Raw genomic sequence first — 19,477 nt, 5'->3', positions numbered from 1 at the left:
CAGTACATCAACATCCCCACTACTAAGTGCTTGTTTAGTCAGTACATCAACATCCCCACTACTAAGTGCTTGTTTAGTCAGTACATCAACATCCCCACTACTTAGTGGTTGTTTACCCAGTACATCAACTCCATTGTTCCCCTCCACTCCCACATGAGCTGGGACCCATGTAAATATTATCTGTATACCCCCTTGTTTACTCCTGCCATGGGTTTGTAGCACCTCATAAATCAGGTCTTGTCTGCTACGTGATATAAAGGACTGGAGACTACTTAACACTGCACATGAATCAGAGCAAATAACTACTGTTTCTGGCTTGACTTCCTCCACCCACTGCAAGGCCAACAGTATGTCCATCATCTCCACCGTATATACAGCCAGGCGATCTGTAATACGTTTCCTGACTTCCACCCCACATTCCTGCACTACAAATACTGACCCAGTACTTCCTGTCCTTGGATCTTTTGAACCATATGTGTAAATGGCCCACAACATCCAGTATCCAGACGTCTCTTAAACCAATCAGATGGATCATCACCCTCCCTATCTTTCTGTAGTCTCTCCAATCAGATGGATCTCCTTCGTCTGGGTATTACCCCACCCACCCAAAGCTCATGTTCTGTATTCGCTCATTTTCCCAGCACGCCTGTAAAATCCCTTTCGCAAGGATGAGATAACTCCATGTCCCTGTAGGTTGACCCAATAATTAATTGCCAGCTGCTTTCTCCTAATCTGCAATGGCATTTCCCCCATCTCCACCTGCAGTGGAGCCACTGGGGACGTCCCGAAACATCCCATTACATATTCTGAGTCCACAGACAGGTTTTAGGCAGCACTAAAAAGGCAGGGCAGGGCTCATGATTGGAGTATTCATCACGGTGTGTAATGCAGTGTAGCCTAGTTTGTCACAGTAGGGCAAAAGACTCAGGGCTGAGACAAAATCATTCCCAGCATGCCTGTAAAAACCCGAAAGCCCGGGTCTAGTGTTGTCAATGGTACTATAAATGCCATTATTTGTTCTTGAGGATGGGCCTGTTTTTACACAATGTACAGATAATGTTGTATTATATTATATTATAGGAGTATACATACCAAAAAAAATGTACGTTGACCATTTAGGCTTACATTTTTTTTCTTTTTACAAATGACATCTTAGAAATACTTTAAATTATTCATTGTGTGATAACTAGTAAAAATATATCGATAATTGTGCACATTTTCCATAATTTTCGCCCTAATTATTAATTTACGAAGTATACAGGAAGGGACTTTTATTCTGAAAGTTGACAAAATGGACAGAGAAACACTTCCTGGACCCATTAACGTTTATAAAACCAAACAAACTTTATAATGTCTTTGCAGAGTGTCATCACGGTCGCAAGTTACCGTTTCGTCGCGGTTGCTGGGAACAACCTATTTTTCTTTTGTTTTGTTGATTTGAGGTTTTGAAAATGGAAATGTGTTTTTTTTCTCGGCTATCTGCAACCCTACATTAACTAGCTAGTAGAGGAGGTGTTGGTCCCCGGGTTTGTGTTTACAAAGAGAGAGAGACCGGGGGGGTGGATGAAAAACAACCCGTTCGTTATGGAGTAACTAGCTAGCAGTATCTAGTTTTAGGTGTGGACGGTACTACAGACAGAGATCATATTAAACCCAGCTAGTTATGGCCATGTCGTTGATGCAGGCCTGCCGCAGTTTAGCTCAATCTACATGGCTCCTGTCGTTTTGTTTCGTTCACCTCCTCTGTTTGGACGTTACCGTCGCCGAGAGAGAGGAATGGTACACCGCCTTCGTTAATATCACCTACATAGACCCGGTCACCTCTGAAGTCCGGACGGAGAAAGCAGAATACGGCCGATACGGGGAACACTCGCTTAAACGCGACGCAAAAGGAGTCGTGGTACTTCCTTCTCTCTCCCAGGATAGACAAGCCTGTGATCCCGGTACCCGGTTCACTGTTCCGGTCCAGGACAATGCGTGGATAGCCCTGATTGCCAGGGGAAACTGCACATTTAAAGACAAGATACGACACGCAGCGAGCCAAAACGCCACGGCCATCGTTATATTCAACGTTGGATCCAGCAACTCCAATGATACAATCACAATGCCACATGCAGGTATTGGCTAGCTAGTCAGACCGTCATATGATTTATCGGGTCACACAGGGTGGAGTTGTTATGCATAGATGAATGACTTGTTTACTGCGATCATCCAGGGTGTAGCTGTTATGTCTGTCTTGTAAGTAATGTAGCTGCTAGCTATGTATAATTATGTCGAACCAGACTGATCCCGACCTTAATGGTTCTGATTTCCAGAGATAATACTAACAGATCCTTGATTCAGGTGTTGGGTCAGTCTGCTCTTAGAAACGTGGGTGTATTTACATACACTAGAGTTGCTTTCAATTGTATTGAGTTGCACAAAAAAAAAACACGGACACACACACACACACACACACACACACACACACACACACACACACACACACACACACACACACACACACACACACACAGCACCCTCTCCTCTATACAGACACACAGCACCCTCTCCTCTATACAGACACACAGCACCCTCTCCTCTATACAGACACACAGCACCCTCTCCTCTAAACAGACACACAGCACCCTCTCCTCTATACAGACACACAGCATCCTCTCCTCTATACAGACACACAGCATCCTCTCCTCTATACAGACACACAGCATCCTCTCCTCTATACAGACACACAGCATCCTCTCCTCTCTACAGACACACAGCACCCTCTCCTCTCTACAGACACACAGCACCCTCTCCTCTCTACAGACACACAGCATCCTCTCCTCTCTACAGACACACAGCATCCTCTCCTCTCTACAGACACACAGCATCCTCTCCTCTCTACAGACACACAGCATCCTCTCCTCTCTACAGACACACAGCATCCTCTCCTCTCTACAGACACACAGCATCCTCTCCTCTCTACAGACACACAGCATCCTCTCCTCTCTACAGACACACAGCACCCTCTCCTCTATACAGACACACAGCATCCTCTCCTCTCTACAGACACACAGCATCCTCTCCTCTCTACAGACAGACACACAGCATCCTCTCTACAGACAGACACACAGCATCCTCTCTACAGACAGACACACAGCATCCTCTCCTCTCTACAGACAGACACACAGCATCCTCTCCTCTCTACAGACAGACACACAGCATCCTCTCCTCTCTACAGACAGACACACAGCATCCTCTCCTCTCTACAGACAGACACACAGCATCCTCTCCTCTCTACAGACAGACACACAGCATCCTCTCCTCTCTAGAGACAGACACACAGCATCCTCTCCTCTCTACAGACAGACACACAGCATCCTCTCCTCTCTACAGACAGACACACAGCATCCTCTCTACAGACAGACACACAGCATCCTCTCTACAGACAGACACACAGCATCCTCTCTACAGACAGACACACAGCATCCTCTCTACAGACAGACACACAGCATCCTCTCTACAGACAGACACACAGCATCCTCTCTACAGACAGACACACAGCATCCTCTCCTCTCTAGAGACAGACACACAGCATCCTCTCCTCTCTAGAGACAGACACGCAGCATCCTCTCCTCTCTACAGACAGACACACAGCATCCTCTCCTCTCTACAGACAGACACGCAGCATCCTCTCCTCTCTACAGACAGACACGCAGCATCCTCTCCTCTCTACAGACAGACACAGTTTCATATTTTGTGTGTCACTGCAGGGACTATAGAATGCCCTGTGTCACTGCAGGGACTATAGAGTGCCCTGTGTCACTGCAGGGACTATAGAGTGCCCTGTGTCACTGCAGGGACTATAGAGTGCCCTGTGTCACTGCAGGGACTATAGAGTGCCCTGTGTCACTGCAGGGACTATAGAGTGCCCTGTGTCACTGCAGGGACTATAGAGTGCCCTGTGTCACTGCAGGGACTATAGAGTGCCCTGTGTCACTGCAGGGACTATAGAGTGCCCTGTGTCACTGCAGGGACTATAGAGTGCCCTGTGTCACTGCAGGGACTATAGAGTGCCCTGTGTCACTGCAGGGACTATAGAGTGCCCTGTGTCACTGCAGGGACTATAGAGTGCCCTGTGTCACTGCAGGGACTATAGAGTGCCCTGTGTCACTGCAGGGACTATAGAGTGCCCTGTGTCACTGCAGGGACTATAGAGTGCCCTGTGTCACTGCAGGGACTATAGAGTGCCCTGTGTCACTGCAGGGACTATAGAGTGCCCTGTGTCACTGCAGGGACTATAGAGTGCCCTGTGTCACTGCAGGGACTATAGAGTGCCCTGTGTCACTGCAGGGACTATAGAATGCCGTGTGGGTGTCTTTCGGGGGGTAGAGAGACCCTACCATGCAGTTCAATGGAGTACAGGCTTTACTGAATGACAGACTGAATCAAATATGGATGTTTGTTGAATAGTTTTGGGGGGTAGGTCTCGTCTCCGAGGAAAGCTCCTCAGAGCCAGATGTTGATGACAGGTTACCCTGGGAACGGGGTTCCGATGACGGGCTTTCAGGTTATTATCAAATCAAATCAAATGTATTTATAAAGCCCTTCGTACATCAGCTGATATTTCAAAGTGCTGTACAGAAACCCAGCCTAAAAACCCCAAACAGCAAGCAATGCAGGTGTAGAAGCACGTTGGCTAGGAAAAACTCCCTAGAAAGGCCAAAACCTAGTGAAGAAACCTAGAGAGGAACCAGGCTATGAGGGGTGGTCAGTCCTCTTCTGGCTGTGCCGGGTGGAGATTATAACAGAACATGGCCAAGATGCCGGTGGTGGGAAGGTGAAAGGTCATTGGAAGAAGACTGTTGCAGCCAAACATAAAGTGACAGACAAGGGATGAGTTGACATAAATACTCCCCTAGACTTATGCCCATTGGTTGACAGAAAGGGGAGTGATTATTGCATAAGTGAGCCCATAGGTTAATCAGCGAGCGTTCTGGAATGTCCTCCGTGTGCCATGCTCATAGGCTGAACTTAACTGGTGAATGGCATTCTGCATGCTTGCTACTGGTAACGAGGAGAAGAGACTTGACACTATGTTGATGAGGTAACATTCTAACCTCTACCCTATAAATACCAGTTATGCTGATGAGGTAACATTCTACCCTATAAATACCAGCTATGTTGATGAGGTAACATTCTAACCTCTACCCTATAAATACCAGTTATGCTGATGAGGTAACATTCTACCCTATAAATACCAGCTATGTTGATGAGGTAACATTCTAACCTATAAATACCAGCTATGTTGATGAGGTAACATTCTAACCTATAAATACCAGCTATGCTGATGAGGTAACATTCTACCCTATAAATACCAGCTATGCTGATGAGGTAACATTCTAACCTATAAATACCAGCTATGTTGATGAGGTAACATTCTAACCTATAAATACCAGCTATGCTGATGAGGTAACATTCTACCCTATAAATACCAGCTATGTTGATGAGGTAACATTCTAACCTATAAATACCAGCTATGCTGATGAGGTAACATTCTACCCTATAAATACCAGCTATGTTGATGAGGTAACATTCTAACCTATAAATACCAGCTATGCTGATGAGGTAACATTCTAACCTATAAATACCAGCTATGCTGATGAGGTAACATTCTAACATTCTACCCTATAAATACCAGCTATGTTGATGAGGTAACATTCTACCCTATAAATACCAGCTATGCTGAGGTAACATTCTAACATTCTACCCTATAAATACCAGCTATGTTGATGAGGTAACATTCTACCCTATAAATACCAGCTATGTTGATGAGGTAACATTCTACCCTATAAATACCAGCTATGTTGATGAGGTAACATTTTACCCTATAAATACCAGCTATGTTGATGAGGTAACATTCTACCCTATAAATACCAACTATGCTGATGAGGTGACATTCTAACCTCTACCCTATAAATACCAGCTATGCTGATGAGGTAACATTCTAACCTCTACCCTATAAATACCAACTATGCTGATGAGGTGACATTCTAACCTCTACCCTATAAATACCAACTATGCTGATGAGGTGACATTCTAACCTCTACCCTATAAATACCAGCTATGCTGATGAGGTAACATTCTAACCTCTACCCTATAAATACCAACTATGCTGAGGTAACATTCTACCCTATAAATACCAGCTATGCTGATGAGGTGACATTCTACCCTATAAATACCAGCTATGCTGATGAGGTAACATTCTACCCTATAAATACCAGCTATGTTGATGAGGTAACATTCTACCTTATAAATACCAGCTATGCTGATGAGGCAGCACACAACATGTCCCTGTTAGTGAGCATTTCTCCTTTGTCAAGATAATCCATCCACCTGACAGGTGTGTCATATCAAGAAGCTGATTAAACAGCATGATCATTACACAGGTGCACCTTGTGCTGGAGACGATAAATGGCCACTGAAATGTGAAGTTTTGTCACACAACACAATGCCACAGATTTCTCAAGTTTTGAGGGAGCATGTAATTGGCATGCTGACTGCAGGAATGTCCACCAGAGCTGTTGCCAGAGAATTTAATGTTAATTCCTCTACCATAAGTCGTTTTTAGAGAATTTGGCAGTAGGTCCAAACGGCCTCACAACCGTGGACCACGTGTAACCATGACAACCCAGGACCTCCACGTCCGGCTTCTTCAACTGCGGTATCTTCTGAGACCAGCCACCCGGACAGCTGATGAAACTGTGGGTTTGCTCATCGTCCTCACCAGGGTCATGACCTGACTGCAGTTCGGCATCATAACCAACATCAGTGGACAAATGTTCACCTTCGATGGCCACTGGCACACTGGAGAAGTGTGCTCTTCACGGATGAACCCCGGTTTCAACTGTACTGGGCCGACAGCGTGTACGGCGTCGTGTGGGTGAGCGGTTTGCTGACGTCAACGTGGGGTTATGTTATGGGCAGGCATAAACTACAGACAACAAACCCAAAAGCATTTTATCGATGGCAATTTGAATGCACAAAAATACAGTGACGAGATCCTGAGGCCCATTGTGAGGCCAAATTTATTTTTTATATATATATTTTTTAAAGGTTATCTGTGAGCAACGGATGCATATCTGTATTCCCAGTCATGTGAAATCCATAGATTAGGACCTAATGAATTTATTTAAATTGACTGATTTTCCTTAAATGAACTGTAACTCAGTAAAATCTTTGAAATTGTTGCATTTTGTGTTTTTTTAAATGTTGTTCAGTTTGATCAGGCCACTATCAGTTGATCAGACTGCAGAATCTTTGTTAACGTAAATAAAGAGGAACTGATGGGAGAGAGAGAGCTGTGGAAACTACACTATTCTTCTGTGAGGAGACGATGAATGAAATGAGTCAGGAGAACTGAAATGCAATACTACAGTTGAGTGAACTCTTGGTAGATGGAGGTTACAGACAAAACATCAAAACACATTAAGAACACCTTCCTAATATTGAGTGGCCCGGCCAGAGCCCGGACTTGAACCCTGATCTAACATTTCTGGAGAGACCTGAGAATAGCTGTGCAGCGACACGTCCCCATCCAACCTGACCGAGCTTGAGAGGATCTGCAGAGAATAATGGGAGAAACTCCCAAAATACAGGTGTGCCAAGTTTGTAGCGTCATACCCAAGAAGACTTGAGGCTGTAATCGCTGCCAAAGGTGCTTCAACAAAGTACTGAGTAAAGGGTCTGAATACTTATGTAAATGTGATATTTCCGTTTATTTTTTAAATAATTTTGCTTTGTCCTTATTATGACGTATTGTGTGTAGATTGATGAGGGAAAATTTTTTAATCCATTTTAGAATAAGTCTGTAAAGTAACAAAATGTGGAAAAAGTGAAGGGTTCTGAATACTTTCAGAATGCACTGTGTATTGCATGTCCACACACACACACACACACACACACACACACACACACACACACACACACACACACACACACACACACACACACACACACACACACACACACACACACACACACAGGGACCTAACGTGTGCCAGGAAAACATTCCCCACATCATCACACCTCCGCCACCAGCCTGTACCGTTGACACCAGGCAGGATGTGGCCATGGACTGATGCTGCTTACGCCAAATCCTGACTCTGCCATCAGCATGATGCAACATGAACCAGGATTCGTCGGACCAGGCAATGTTTTTCCACTCCTCAAATGTCCAGTGTTGGTGATCGCGTGCCCACTGGAGCAGCTTCTTCTTGTTTTAAACTGATTGGAACCCGGTTTGGTCGTCTGCTGCAATAGCCAATCCGTGACAAGGATCGATGAGATGTGCGTTCCGAGATGCCGTTCTGCACACCGCTGTTGTAGGGCGCCGTTGTCTGTTTGTGGCCCGCCTGTTGCACCGTTCTCCTTCGACCTCGTTCATCAACCAGATGTTTTCGCCCACAGGGCTGCCGCTGACTGTATGTTTTGTTTGTCTCGGTAAACCCTAGACAATGTCGTGTGTGAAAACCCCAAGTGGCCGGGATGTTTTTTGAGATACTGGATTCGGCGTGCATGACACCGACGATCATACCACGCTCAGAGTCTCTTAGGTCACTAGTTTTCTAATGTTCAACTGAACAGTAACTGAATGCCTCGATGCCTGTCTGCCTGCTTTATATGGCAAGCCACGGACACGTGTCTCACTGTCTGTAGGAGCGAACCATTTTTGTGAAACGGGGTGGTGTACCTAATAAACTGGCAACGGTGTGTGTGTGTGTGTGTGTGTGTGTAGGCCTTGCTGTTTGCGTCTATTATCAGACTGTGTGCTCTATCTGGTCTGGGGATCAATAAGTGTGTGTTCAGTGATGATAAGTGTTGGGTAGTCCAGGCCCCATGAATACAACTGGAACATTCCTCTGCATTCTTGACGTTCCGTGGTGGAATCAGGAATTTCACAAATGGCCCTGTCGCACTCCTTATTCATGCCACTAGAGAGACTAATGAGGTTTACGTTAGGATGGAACACTCAGGAGTTCTGTTTACAGTCGCAGTGTTCTTAGAGTCTATGTGGAGGTTCTAAATTCTGCCACAGGGGACGAGTCCGGTCCCAGACAGTCACAAGGCTTCTTCTGCTGAGCAGTGAAGACACACACACACAGTCTGTTTTATTTGTATTCCTGTCCTAAAATCTCCCCTCCCTCCTTCTCAGGTATGGGTGATGTGGTCGCCATCATGATCCCCGAGCCTAAAGGTCGGGAGGTCGCTGCTCTGCTAGAGCGGAACGTCACGGTAACCATGCACATCACCATAGGAACGCGTAACCTCCAGAAGTATGTGAGCAGGACGTCGGTGGTGTTCGTCTCCATCTCCTTCATCATCCTGATGATTATCTCTCTGGCCTGGCTCGTCTTCTACTACATACAAAGGTTCAGATACGTCAACGCACGAGACCGCTACCAGGTACGCACAGGGCCAGCACAATGACCCTAGAACCGACCAGGTACACACAGGGCCAGCACAATGAGCCTAGAACCGACCAGGTACACACAGGGCCGGCACAATGACCCTAGAACCGATCAGGTACACACAGGGCCGGCACAATGAGCCTAGAACCGATCAGGTACACACAGGGCCGGCACAATGAGCCTAGAACCGACCAGGTACACACAGGGCCGGCACAATGAGCCTAGAACCGACCAGGTACACACAGGGCCGGCACAATGAGCCTAGAACCGACCAGCAAGTTCTCATTTACAATTGTGACCTGGCCAAGATAAAGCAAAGCAGTGCGACACAAACAACAACAACAGAGTTACACATGGAATAAACAAACATACAGTCAATAATACAATAGAAAACGTCTATATACAGTGTGTGCAAATGTAGTAAGACTTCTCTCTCTCCCCCCCCACCCCTCTCTCTCGTTTCCCCTCCCCTCTCTCGTTTCCCCTCCCCTCTCTCTCTCCCCCCCACCCCTCTCTCTCGTTTCCCCTCCCCTCTCTCTCTCCACCCCTCTCTCTCGTTTCCCCTCCCCTCTCTCTCTCCACCCCTCTCTCTCGTTTCCCCTCCCCTCTCTCTCTCCACCCCTCTCTCTCGTTTCCCCTCCCCTCTCTCTCGTTTCCCCTCTCTCCCCCCCACCCCTCTCTCTCGTTTCCCCTCCCCTCTCTCTCGTTTCCCCTCCCCTCTCTCTCGTTTCCCCTCCCCTCTCTCTCTCTCGTTTCCCCTCCCTTCTCTCTCTCTCGTTTCCCCTCCCCTCTCTCTCTCGTTTCCCCTCCCCTCTCTCTCTCTCGTTTCCCCTCCCCTCTCTCTCTCTCTCGTTTCCCCTCCCCTCTCTCTCGTTTCCCCTCCCCTCTCTCTCTCTCGTTTCCCCTCCCCTCTCTCTCGTTTCCCCTCTCTCTCCAGAGGCGCCTGGGAGATGCAGCTAAGAAGGCCATCAGTAAACTGCAGGTCAGGACCATCAGGAAAGGAGACGAGGAAACGGAGTCAGACTTTGATAACTGTGCCGTGTGTATCGAGGGCTACAAGCCCAACGATGTGGTCAGGATACTACCCTGCAGGTAAGTGAGACCGTTAGAAACACGTAAAGGGTAATGAGGCCTTTTATTCTACTTCACCGGAGTCAGATGAACTGTTGAATAACACTTCTAGGTCTGTGTCCAGTATGAAGGAAGTTGAGGTAGTTTTGAGATCCAAGATTTTTATTTCTTATTGTTATTTATTGAACCTTTATGTAACTAGGCAAGTCAGTTAAGAACAAATTCTTATTTACGATGACGGCGTGCCCCGGCCAAACCCGGACGACGCTGGGCCAATTGTACACCGCCCTATGGGACTCCTAATCACGGCCGGTTGTGATACAGCCTGGAATCGAACCTAGTTAGTTAGCGACTTCCTCCAAACTGCACAACGCTAGTTAGGGACTTCCTCCAAACTGCACAACGCTAGTTAGCGACTTCCTCCAAACTGCACAACGCTAGTTAGGGACTTCCTCCAAACTGCACAACGCTAGTTAGGGACTTCCTCCAAACTGCACAACGCTAGTTAGCGACTTCCTCCAAACTGCACAACGCTAGTTAGCGACTTCCTCCAAACTGCACAACGCTAGTTAGGGACTTCCTCCAAACTGCACAACGCTAGTTAGCGACTTCCTCCAAACTGCACAACGCTAGTTAGCGACTTCCTCCAAACTGCACAACGCTAGTTAGCGACTTCCTCCAAACTGCACAACGCTAGTTAGGGACTTCCTCCAAACTGCACAACGCTAGTTAGGGACTTCCTCCAAACTGCACAACGCTAGTTAGGGACTTCCTCCAAACTGCACAACGCTAGTTAGGGACTTCCTCCAAACTGCATTCAGAGACATAAGACTGTAAAAACACCAGGAAATCAGCTCCAAGTGATTTTTGATTGAAGAAATGTGTTCCCACGCACAAACGAAAGGCATGATCTTATACAAAAGTAAGCAAGGTTTGAAATAATTATGTTTTAGTAAAACATATCTGTTTTGGGGGATTCAAATTTTTTCTTCATAAGCGGATGGTTGGGGTCCAGAACATAATTTGTAGACTGCAAATTGACCGCAAGAATCATAAAGCCATGGTTGTGTTTCTCCTCTCAGACACCTGTTCCATAAGAACTGTGTGGACCCCTGGCTGCTGGATCACAGGACCTGTCCCATGTTATAGACCTGTTATAACCTGTCATATACCTTTTTATAAACATGTTATAACCTCTATCTCCTCTCAGACACCTGTTCCATAAGAACTGTGTGGACCCCTGGCTGCTGGATCACAGGACCTGTCCCATGTTATAGACCTGTTATAACCTGTCATATACCTTTTTATAAACATGTTATAACCTCTATCTCCTCTCAGACACCTGTTCCATAAGAACTGTGTGGACCCCTGGCTGCTGGATCACAGGACCTGTCCCATGTTATAGACCTGTTATAACCTGTCATATACCTTTTTATAAACATGTTATAACCTCTATCTCCTCTCAGACATCTGTTCCATAAGAACTGTGTGGACCCCTGGCTGCTGGATCACAGGACCTGTCCCATGTTATAGACCTGTTATAACCTGTCATATACCTTTTTATAAACATGTTATAACCTCTATCTCCTCTCAGACACCTGTTCCATAAGAACTGTGTGGACCCCTGGCTGCTGGATCACAGGACCTGTCCCATGTTATAGACCTGTTATAACCTGTCATATACCTTTTTATAAACATGTTATAACCTCTATCTCCTCTCAGACATCTGTTCCATAAGAACTGTGTGGACCCCTGGCTGCTGGATCACAGGACCTGTCCCATGTTATAGACCTGATATAACCTGTCATATACCTTTTTATAAACATGTTATAACCTCTATCTCCTCTCAGACATCTGTTCCATAAGAACTGTGTGGACCCCTGGCTGCTGGATCACAGGACCTGTCCCATGTTATAGACCTGTTATAACCTGTCATAGACCTTTTTATAAACATGTTATAACCTCTATCTCCTCTCAGACATCTGTTCCATAAGAACTGTGTGGACCCCTGGCTGCTGGATCACAGGACCTGTCCCATGTGTAAGATAGACATCCTCAAAGCCCTGGGCATCGCTGTGAGTCATTTCAGAATCAAAGTCACTCATTCAAACGAATCAAATGCTGCTTTTTATTTCTGTTGAATTGAAATGACTCAAATGAATCTAAAGTTGACTCCTTCGCACCAACACCATTGAATATGTTTGAACTGAACGCACATAACTGTTTCTCTCTCTGCTCTTCCTCTCCTCACTATCTCTCTTCCTCTCCTCACTATCTCTCTTCCTCTCCTCACTATCTCTCTCCTCTCCTCACTATCTCTCTCCTCTCCTCACTATCTCTCTTCCTCTCCTCACTATCTCTCTTCCTCTCCTCACTATCTCTCTTCCTCTCCTCACTATCTCTCTCCTCTCCTCACTATCTCTCTCCTCTCCTCACTATCTCTCTCCTCTCCTCACTATCTCTCTCCTCTCCTCACTATCTCTCTCCTCTCCTCACTATCTCTCTCCTCTCCTCACTATCTCTCTCCTCTCCTCACTATCTCTCTTCCTCTCCTCACTATCTCTCTTCCTCTCCTCACTATCTCTCCTCCTCTCCTCACTATCTCTCTCCTCTCCTCACTATCTCTCTCCTCTCCTCACTATCTCTCTTCCTCTCCTCACTATCTCTCTTCCTCTCCTCACTATCTCTCTTCCTCTCCTCACTATCTCTCTCCTCTCCTCACTATCTCTCTCCTCTCCTCACTATCTCTCTCCTCTCCTCACTATCTCTCTCCTCTCCTCACTATCTCTCTCCTCTCCTCTCCTCTCCTCACTATCTCTCTCCCCTCCTCACTATCTCTCTTCCTCTCCACTATCTCTCTTCCTCTCCTCACTATCTCTCTCCTCTCCTCACTATCTCTCTCCTCTCCTCACTATCTCTCTCCTCTCCTCACTATCTCTCTCCTCTCCTCACTATCTCTCTCCTCTCCTCACTATCTCTCTCCTCTCCTCACTATATCTCTCCTCTCCTCACTATCTCTCTCCTCTCCTCACTATCTCTCTTCCTCTCCTCACTATCTCTCTTCCTCTCCTCACTATCTCTCTTCCTCTCCTCACTATCTCTCTTCCTCTCCTCACTATCTCTGTCTCTCTCTCTCTGTCGCTCTCTCCAGTTAAATGCAGACTGTCTGGATGACCTGCCCTTGGACTATGAGATGGTGGGGGGTGTGGTCCTGGAGGCTGTGGTATCGGCGGGGTCCAGTGAGGGGACCCTCAGTGAGGGGGGGTCGGTGGTTCTAGACCCGGGGGTGCGGAGGGTGGGGCTCCCACAAGACTACCACGACCCAGACCCTCTGAGGGATAGTCCCATTACTGTTACTACTGACACCCACACAGGTGAGACTACTGATACACACACAGGTGAGACTACCGATACACACACAGGTGTTACTACTGACACCCACACAGGTGTTACTACTGACACCCACACAGGTGTTACTACTGACACCCACACAGGTGTTACTACTGACACCCACACAGGTGTTACTACTGACACCCACACAGGTGTTACTACTGACACCCACACAGGTGTTACTACCGACACCCACACAGGTGTTACTACCGACACCCACACAGGTGTTACTACCGACACCCACACAGGTGTTACTACTGACACCCACACAGGTGTTACTACCGACACCCACACAGGTGTTACTACCGACACCCACACAGGTGTTACTACCGACACCCACACAGGTGTTACTACCGACACCCACACAGGTGTTACTACCGACACCCACACAGGTGTTACTACCGACACCCACACAGGTGTTACTACCGACACCCACACAGGTGTTACTACCGACACCCACACAGGTGAGACTACCGACACGGGTGAGACTACCGACACGGGTGAGACTACTGACAAGGGTGAGACTACTGACAGCCACACAGGTGTTACTGCTGATACCCACACGGGTGAGACTACTGATACACACACGGGTGAGACTACTGACACCCACACGGGTGAGACTACTGACACGGGTGAGACTACTGACACGGGTGAGACTACTGACACGGGTGAGACTACTGACACCCACACAGGCGAGACTGCTGACACACACACAGGTGTTACTGCTGACACACACATCGGTGAGAGAGAAAGGGTGGGGGTGCAGCACTCATAGTGCCACCTGGTGGCAACTTTATGAATTGCACCCTCCCTCATCTCCCCCCTCTCCTCTCTCATCCCTCTCTCTCATCTCCCCTCTCATCTCTCGCATCTCCCCCCTCTCTCTCTCTCATCTCCATCTCTCTCATCTCCCTCCTCTCTCATCCGTCTCTCTAGGTGAACTCCTGCCCGTGACGAGCAGTGCGTCCGTGGCGTCCCTGGTGATCGCTGTAGAAACCGGGCTGTCAGACGAAGACCTTTCACTGGAACAACCAGCCCTTACTGGGGACAACAAGTCCTGAGACCCGGGCCACACCGGGACCAGAACAAGGTCTAACCGGGGTAAATCTGGGTTACCTTGGTTCTGTATTGTCTTGACTATACCTGGGACAAATCTAACTTGGGAGAGAGGACAGAGACATACCTGTAGGCTGGATAAACCTGCCTGGAATGGGTCTACCTGGATAAACCAGCCTGGGATGGATATAGCTGGATAAACCAGCCTGGAATGAGTCTACCTGGATAAACCAGCCTGGAATGGGCCTACCTGGATAAACCAGCCTGGAATGGGTTTACCTGGATAAACCAGCCTGGAATGGATATACCTGGATAAACCAGCCTGGAATGAGTCTACCTGGATAAACCAGCCTGGAATGGATATACCTGGATAAACCAGCCTGGAATGGATATACCTGGATAAACCAGCCTGGAATGGGTCTACCTGGATAAACCAGCCTGGAATGGGTCTACCTGGATAAACCAGCCTGGAATGGATATACCTGGATAAACCAGCCTGGAATGAGTCTACCTGGATAAACCAGCCTGGAATGGATATACCTGGATAAACCAGCCTGGAATGGGTCTACCTGGATAAACCAGCCTGGAATGGGTCTACCTGGATAAACCAGCCTGGAATGGATATACCTGGATAAACCAGCCTGGAATGAGTCTACCTGGATAAACCAGCCTGGAATGGATATACCTGGATAAATCTGCCTGGAATGGGCCTACCTGGATAAACCAGCCTGGAATGGGCCTACCTGGATAAATCTGCCTGGAATGGGCCTATGGATAAACCAGCCTGTAAGTGATTCCAGATTAAACCAGGACAAAAAAGAACCACAATTTGTCGGATTTTCTGGAAATTGTATCCATAGAATGGTCCTTTTGGAGGAAGGATTATTGTCATATTTTACATTTTGTATCTTAAAGCATAATAAAAAAAAATAAAGTGTTAATCAAATGTGTCATATTTGTGACATTTTGACCTTTGACCTTAGCCAGTCCTCCTGGATGAGTGGTTCATCTGTAGGTGCTGCAAAGCAACGATTGGTCTGTTTTGTATCATGAGTTGGATAACCCCCATATGGGATGGGACACCATGTACAATGTACACTAGAGATTTAACTCTGTGGCCTTGCCTACGTGGAGAATAGACTCACCTGGTTACGGAGCGATCTGACTGTTTAGTTCCTGTTACCTGGTGGGGTATTCTGTGTGTCAATGGAGGTACCTGTCACCTGGAGCCCAGGAGATGTTTCACAGTAAGAGTTCTGATCTCACACACACTGAGCAGTATGGAATCAACAGAACCTTTTGTGAATCTATAAACCAGATTTATAAAACTACTATTTTGAAACAGAACTTCAAGAATTGGAGCATATATGACAGGGACATTTTATTTTCATAAAAGCCTCAAAGAACTCTGGGAGATGTAGTCAGTGAACTGCGCAGCATCTTCCCTTTACTCATGTTGTTCTGTCTGGAATGACACGGTCTCTACTACTGTAACCATGGATAAGGTCACACCACTACATAGTGCAGTATTATTGTAGTAATGCTATTTTTAAAGTACAACTTCAGTATTCTCCTTCTACCTGTGTATATTCTATGGTCATATCTGTAAGAAGTACCTTCTTTTAGCGTCCATCCATCCGTCTGTCTGTCTATATCTGTACGATGATCTCACAGTAAAGCGTTGTTTTATTTCCTGTTTGTTTTTTTACTACCTTTTTCTGTCTTAACTGGCCAATCAGAGTTGGTTGTGTTATTTATGGTGTTGCCAATAACTCCCCTTTTTGACAATCAGATGTTACAGCAATGCTCTGGAACGTTCTAGAATCCTTCTCAGAACCTCCTCTGGAATGGTCTAGAATCCTTCTCAGAACCTCCTCTGGAAAATTCTAGAATCCTTCTCAGAACCTCCTCTGGAACGTTCTAGAATCCTTCTCAGAACCTCCTCTGGAACGTTCTAGAATCCTTCTCAGAACCTCCTCTGGAACGTTCTAGAATCCTTCTCAGAACCTCCTCTGGAACGTTCTAGAATCCTTCTCAGAACCTTTCTTCAACGTTATTTGTTGGGTGTTTTAGGTGGGAGGGACTGGCTGCCAAATAACATGTCTGTGTAATCTCAATGGCACCGTATTCCCTATATAGTGCACTACTTTAGACCAGAGCCCTATTCCCTATATAGTGCACTACTTTAGACCAGAGCCCTATTCCCTATATAGTGCACTACTTTAGACCAGAGCCCTATTCCCTATATAGTGCACTACTTTTGACCAGAGCCGTATGCTCCCTGAATAGTGAATATGGTGCCTTCTGGATGCAGACTGACTGAGTGTATGATGGGAAAGAGAAAGGGAGTCAACTATTTTGATTTAAAAACATACATTTATTTTGTTTTGTTGTAACGACACAAAGAGAGAGCCACAGTATTACTGACCTGAAACAAACAGCTCGAGGATGAATCAATAAAATATATTCTATATCGAGGTGACAAACGATCGAAAACTATTTGTGTGTGTAGATAAATAGCCACGCGTGAGTTGAACTAGACACTTGTTCAACTCCCTTCAGGATTCTGAAAGTATTGGAGGGTCTGAACATGGGTTGGAAGTAGTTTCCAATGAGAGGGGATCTGAGGAATGAGATATATATTTATTATGCCTAGAGTGAACCGAGTCGCCGGGACCCTCCCGCTGCACTACAGGGGCTGTGTGTATAATGACAACCGGTTCTGTTAAGAGCACACATACAGCTTTAGGGTGGGTGTGGGGGAGAAAACACAAATGAGAGAGAGACCACCCTACCTCCCCTGAGGAACAACCATATTGAGGTTATGTACAGAGAGAGAGATCCCCCACCTCACCTGAGGAACAACCATATTGAGGTTATGTAGAGAGAGAGATCCCCCACCTCCTCTGAGGAACAACCATATTGAGGTTATGTACAGAGAGAGATCCCCCACCTCCCCTGAGGAACAACCATATTGAGGTTATGTACAGAGAGAGATCCCCCACCTCCCCTGAGGAACAACCATATTGAGGTTATGTACAGAGAGAGATCCCCCACCTCCCCTGAGGAACAACCATATTGAGGTTATGTACAGAGAGAGATCCCCCACCTCCCCTGAGGAACAACCATATTGAGGTTATGTACAGAGAGAGATCCCCCACCTCCCCTGAGGAACAACCATATTGAGGTTATGTACAGAGAGAGATCCCCCACCTCCCCTGAGGAACAACCATATTGAGGTTATGTACAGAGAGAGATCCCCCACCTCCCCTGAGGAACAACCATATTGAGGTTATGTACAGAGAGAGAGGGAGAGAGACTAGAAGAAAGATGCGTAGAAAAAGAGATGGCCTGTTTCAGTATGGAGATCCCCCCCCCCCATCTCTCTGAGGGATGCTGTACCCTGTACCTCCTCTCTGTGCTCCGGCAGTGGCCCGTGCGGTGGCTGTGTCGTCACACACTAGGTACTGGGGGATTTATATCAAGATCATTTCAATTGTATGTTTTTTTGTGATATATTCCAAATGCCTGTATTGCCAGAATCAAATATTGCTTTTTATTTTTATTTTTTATTTTTTTTGCCTGAGTGTTTTGTCAGCTTATTTCTCAAGTTGTCTTATTTAGTCTCGTCTTCTTCGCTCCTTCTGCTGTGTGCATCTTCGCTCATTTTAGCCAAGTACTGTTCTACTTGCTGTTTTTTAGTCTTCTTTATTTTTAATGTTTAAAATGTGCAATAAGCATAAAGCAGTATTCTATAAGGAGTTGGCAACTCGTTCTCACTCTGAGAAATAAGATAAGCCACTTTGATTTTCAACGTGTCCGCGCTGTTTCAAACAGTCCAGCGTGTTTCAGAACAATTCAGTTTTACCTAGCAACTTGTTTTTAAGTTGGATAAACTTGGACATTTTTTTAAAGATTAGCTGGCACGTAAAGGATTGTGTTTTGAGAGGTTTGTTTACGAGACCTGTGTGTTTTAATTTTCTATAATGCCTGCTACCAGAAGTTGGGACATTATTCGTGAATGTGCGTTTATGCCATGGTACTGGTTACATTTCTAATAAAAAGGAAATTTTCATAGACTTACAAGCTTGATTATTGCAACAACAAACAAACAAAAAGCAGGTTTAAACTATTTTGATAAAATAATACAGTTATTAGTGGGTTTTATGGTTGTGGAAAGCTTATATTTAACCTCGGTATAATTTCACAAGCCCAGAACTTATTATACTATTGCTGACTGTTTTGTATTTGACCTTTTAATTGTACAGTGTATTTAAAGAAAACGTTTTTAAAAAATGTTTAGGTATGATTTTTAGGCCGTATTACCGCAGCCAGGTCACCCGTGACAGAAGTCATTATTCGATGTGTCTGAGGATGTCGGGGAAATGATGTGGGAACCGACCACTAGGGGTAACAGTGAGCGCTGTTTGGAACCCGACCACTAGGGGTAACAGTGAGCGCTGTTTGGAACCCGACCACTAGGGGTAACAGTGAGCGCTGTTTGGAACCCG

General features: G+C 46.2%; 1 protein-coding gene across 2 annotated transcripts; it reads left to right on the top strand.

Moving 5' to 3' along the window:
• Positions 1-1,263: 1,263 nt before the first annotated feature.
• Positions 1,264-19,045, top strand: LOC139561272 (RING finger protein 150-like). 2 transcript variants are annotated; one of them, XR_011672097.1, is made up of 7 exons: positions 1,264-2,117; positions 9,194-9,444; positions 10,387-10,541; positions 12,499-12,595; positions 13,672-13,894; positions 14,847-17,787; positions 17,842-19,045. XR_011672097.1 is itself a non-coding variant. In XM_071378256.1 (6 exons), the coding sequence occupies exons 1-6, from the start codon at positions 1,664-1,666 to the stop codon at positions 14,969-14,971; spliced, it is 1,305 nt and encodes a 434-aa protein (XP_071234357.1). In that variant the 5' UTR covers positions 1,264-1,663; the 3' UTR covers positions 14,972-19,045. The 2 variants fall into 2 exon arrangements, 1 of the variants encoding a protein (XP_071234357.1); XM_071378256.1 differs by having other exon boundaries at positions 14,847-19,045.
• The last annotated feature ends 432 nt before the right edge of the window (positions 19,046-19,477 follow it).

Source organism: Salvelinus alpinus, chromosome 31, assembly GCF_045679555.1.
Source record: "Salvelinus alpinus chromosome 31, SLU_Salpinus.1, whole genome shotgun sequence".
NCBI lineage: Eukaryota > Metazoa > Chordata > Actinopteri > Salmoniformes > Salmonidae > Salvelinus > Salvelinus alpinus.
This window is presented reverse-complemented; position numbering and strand designations above follow the sequence as displayed.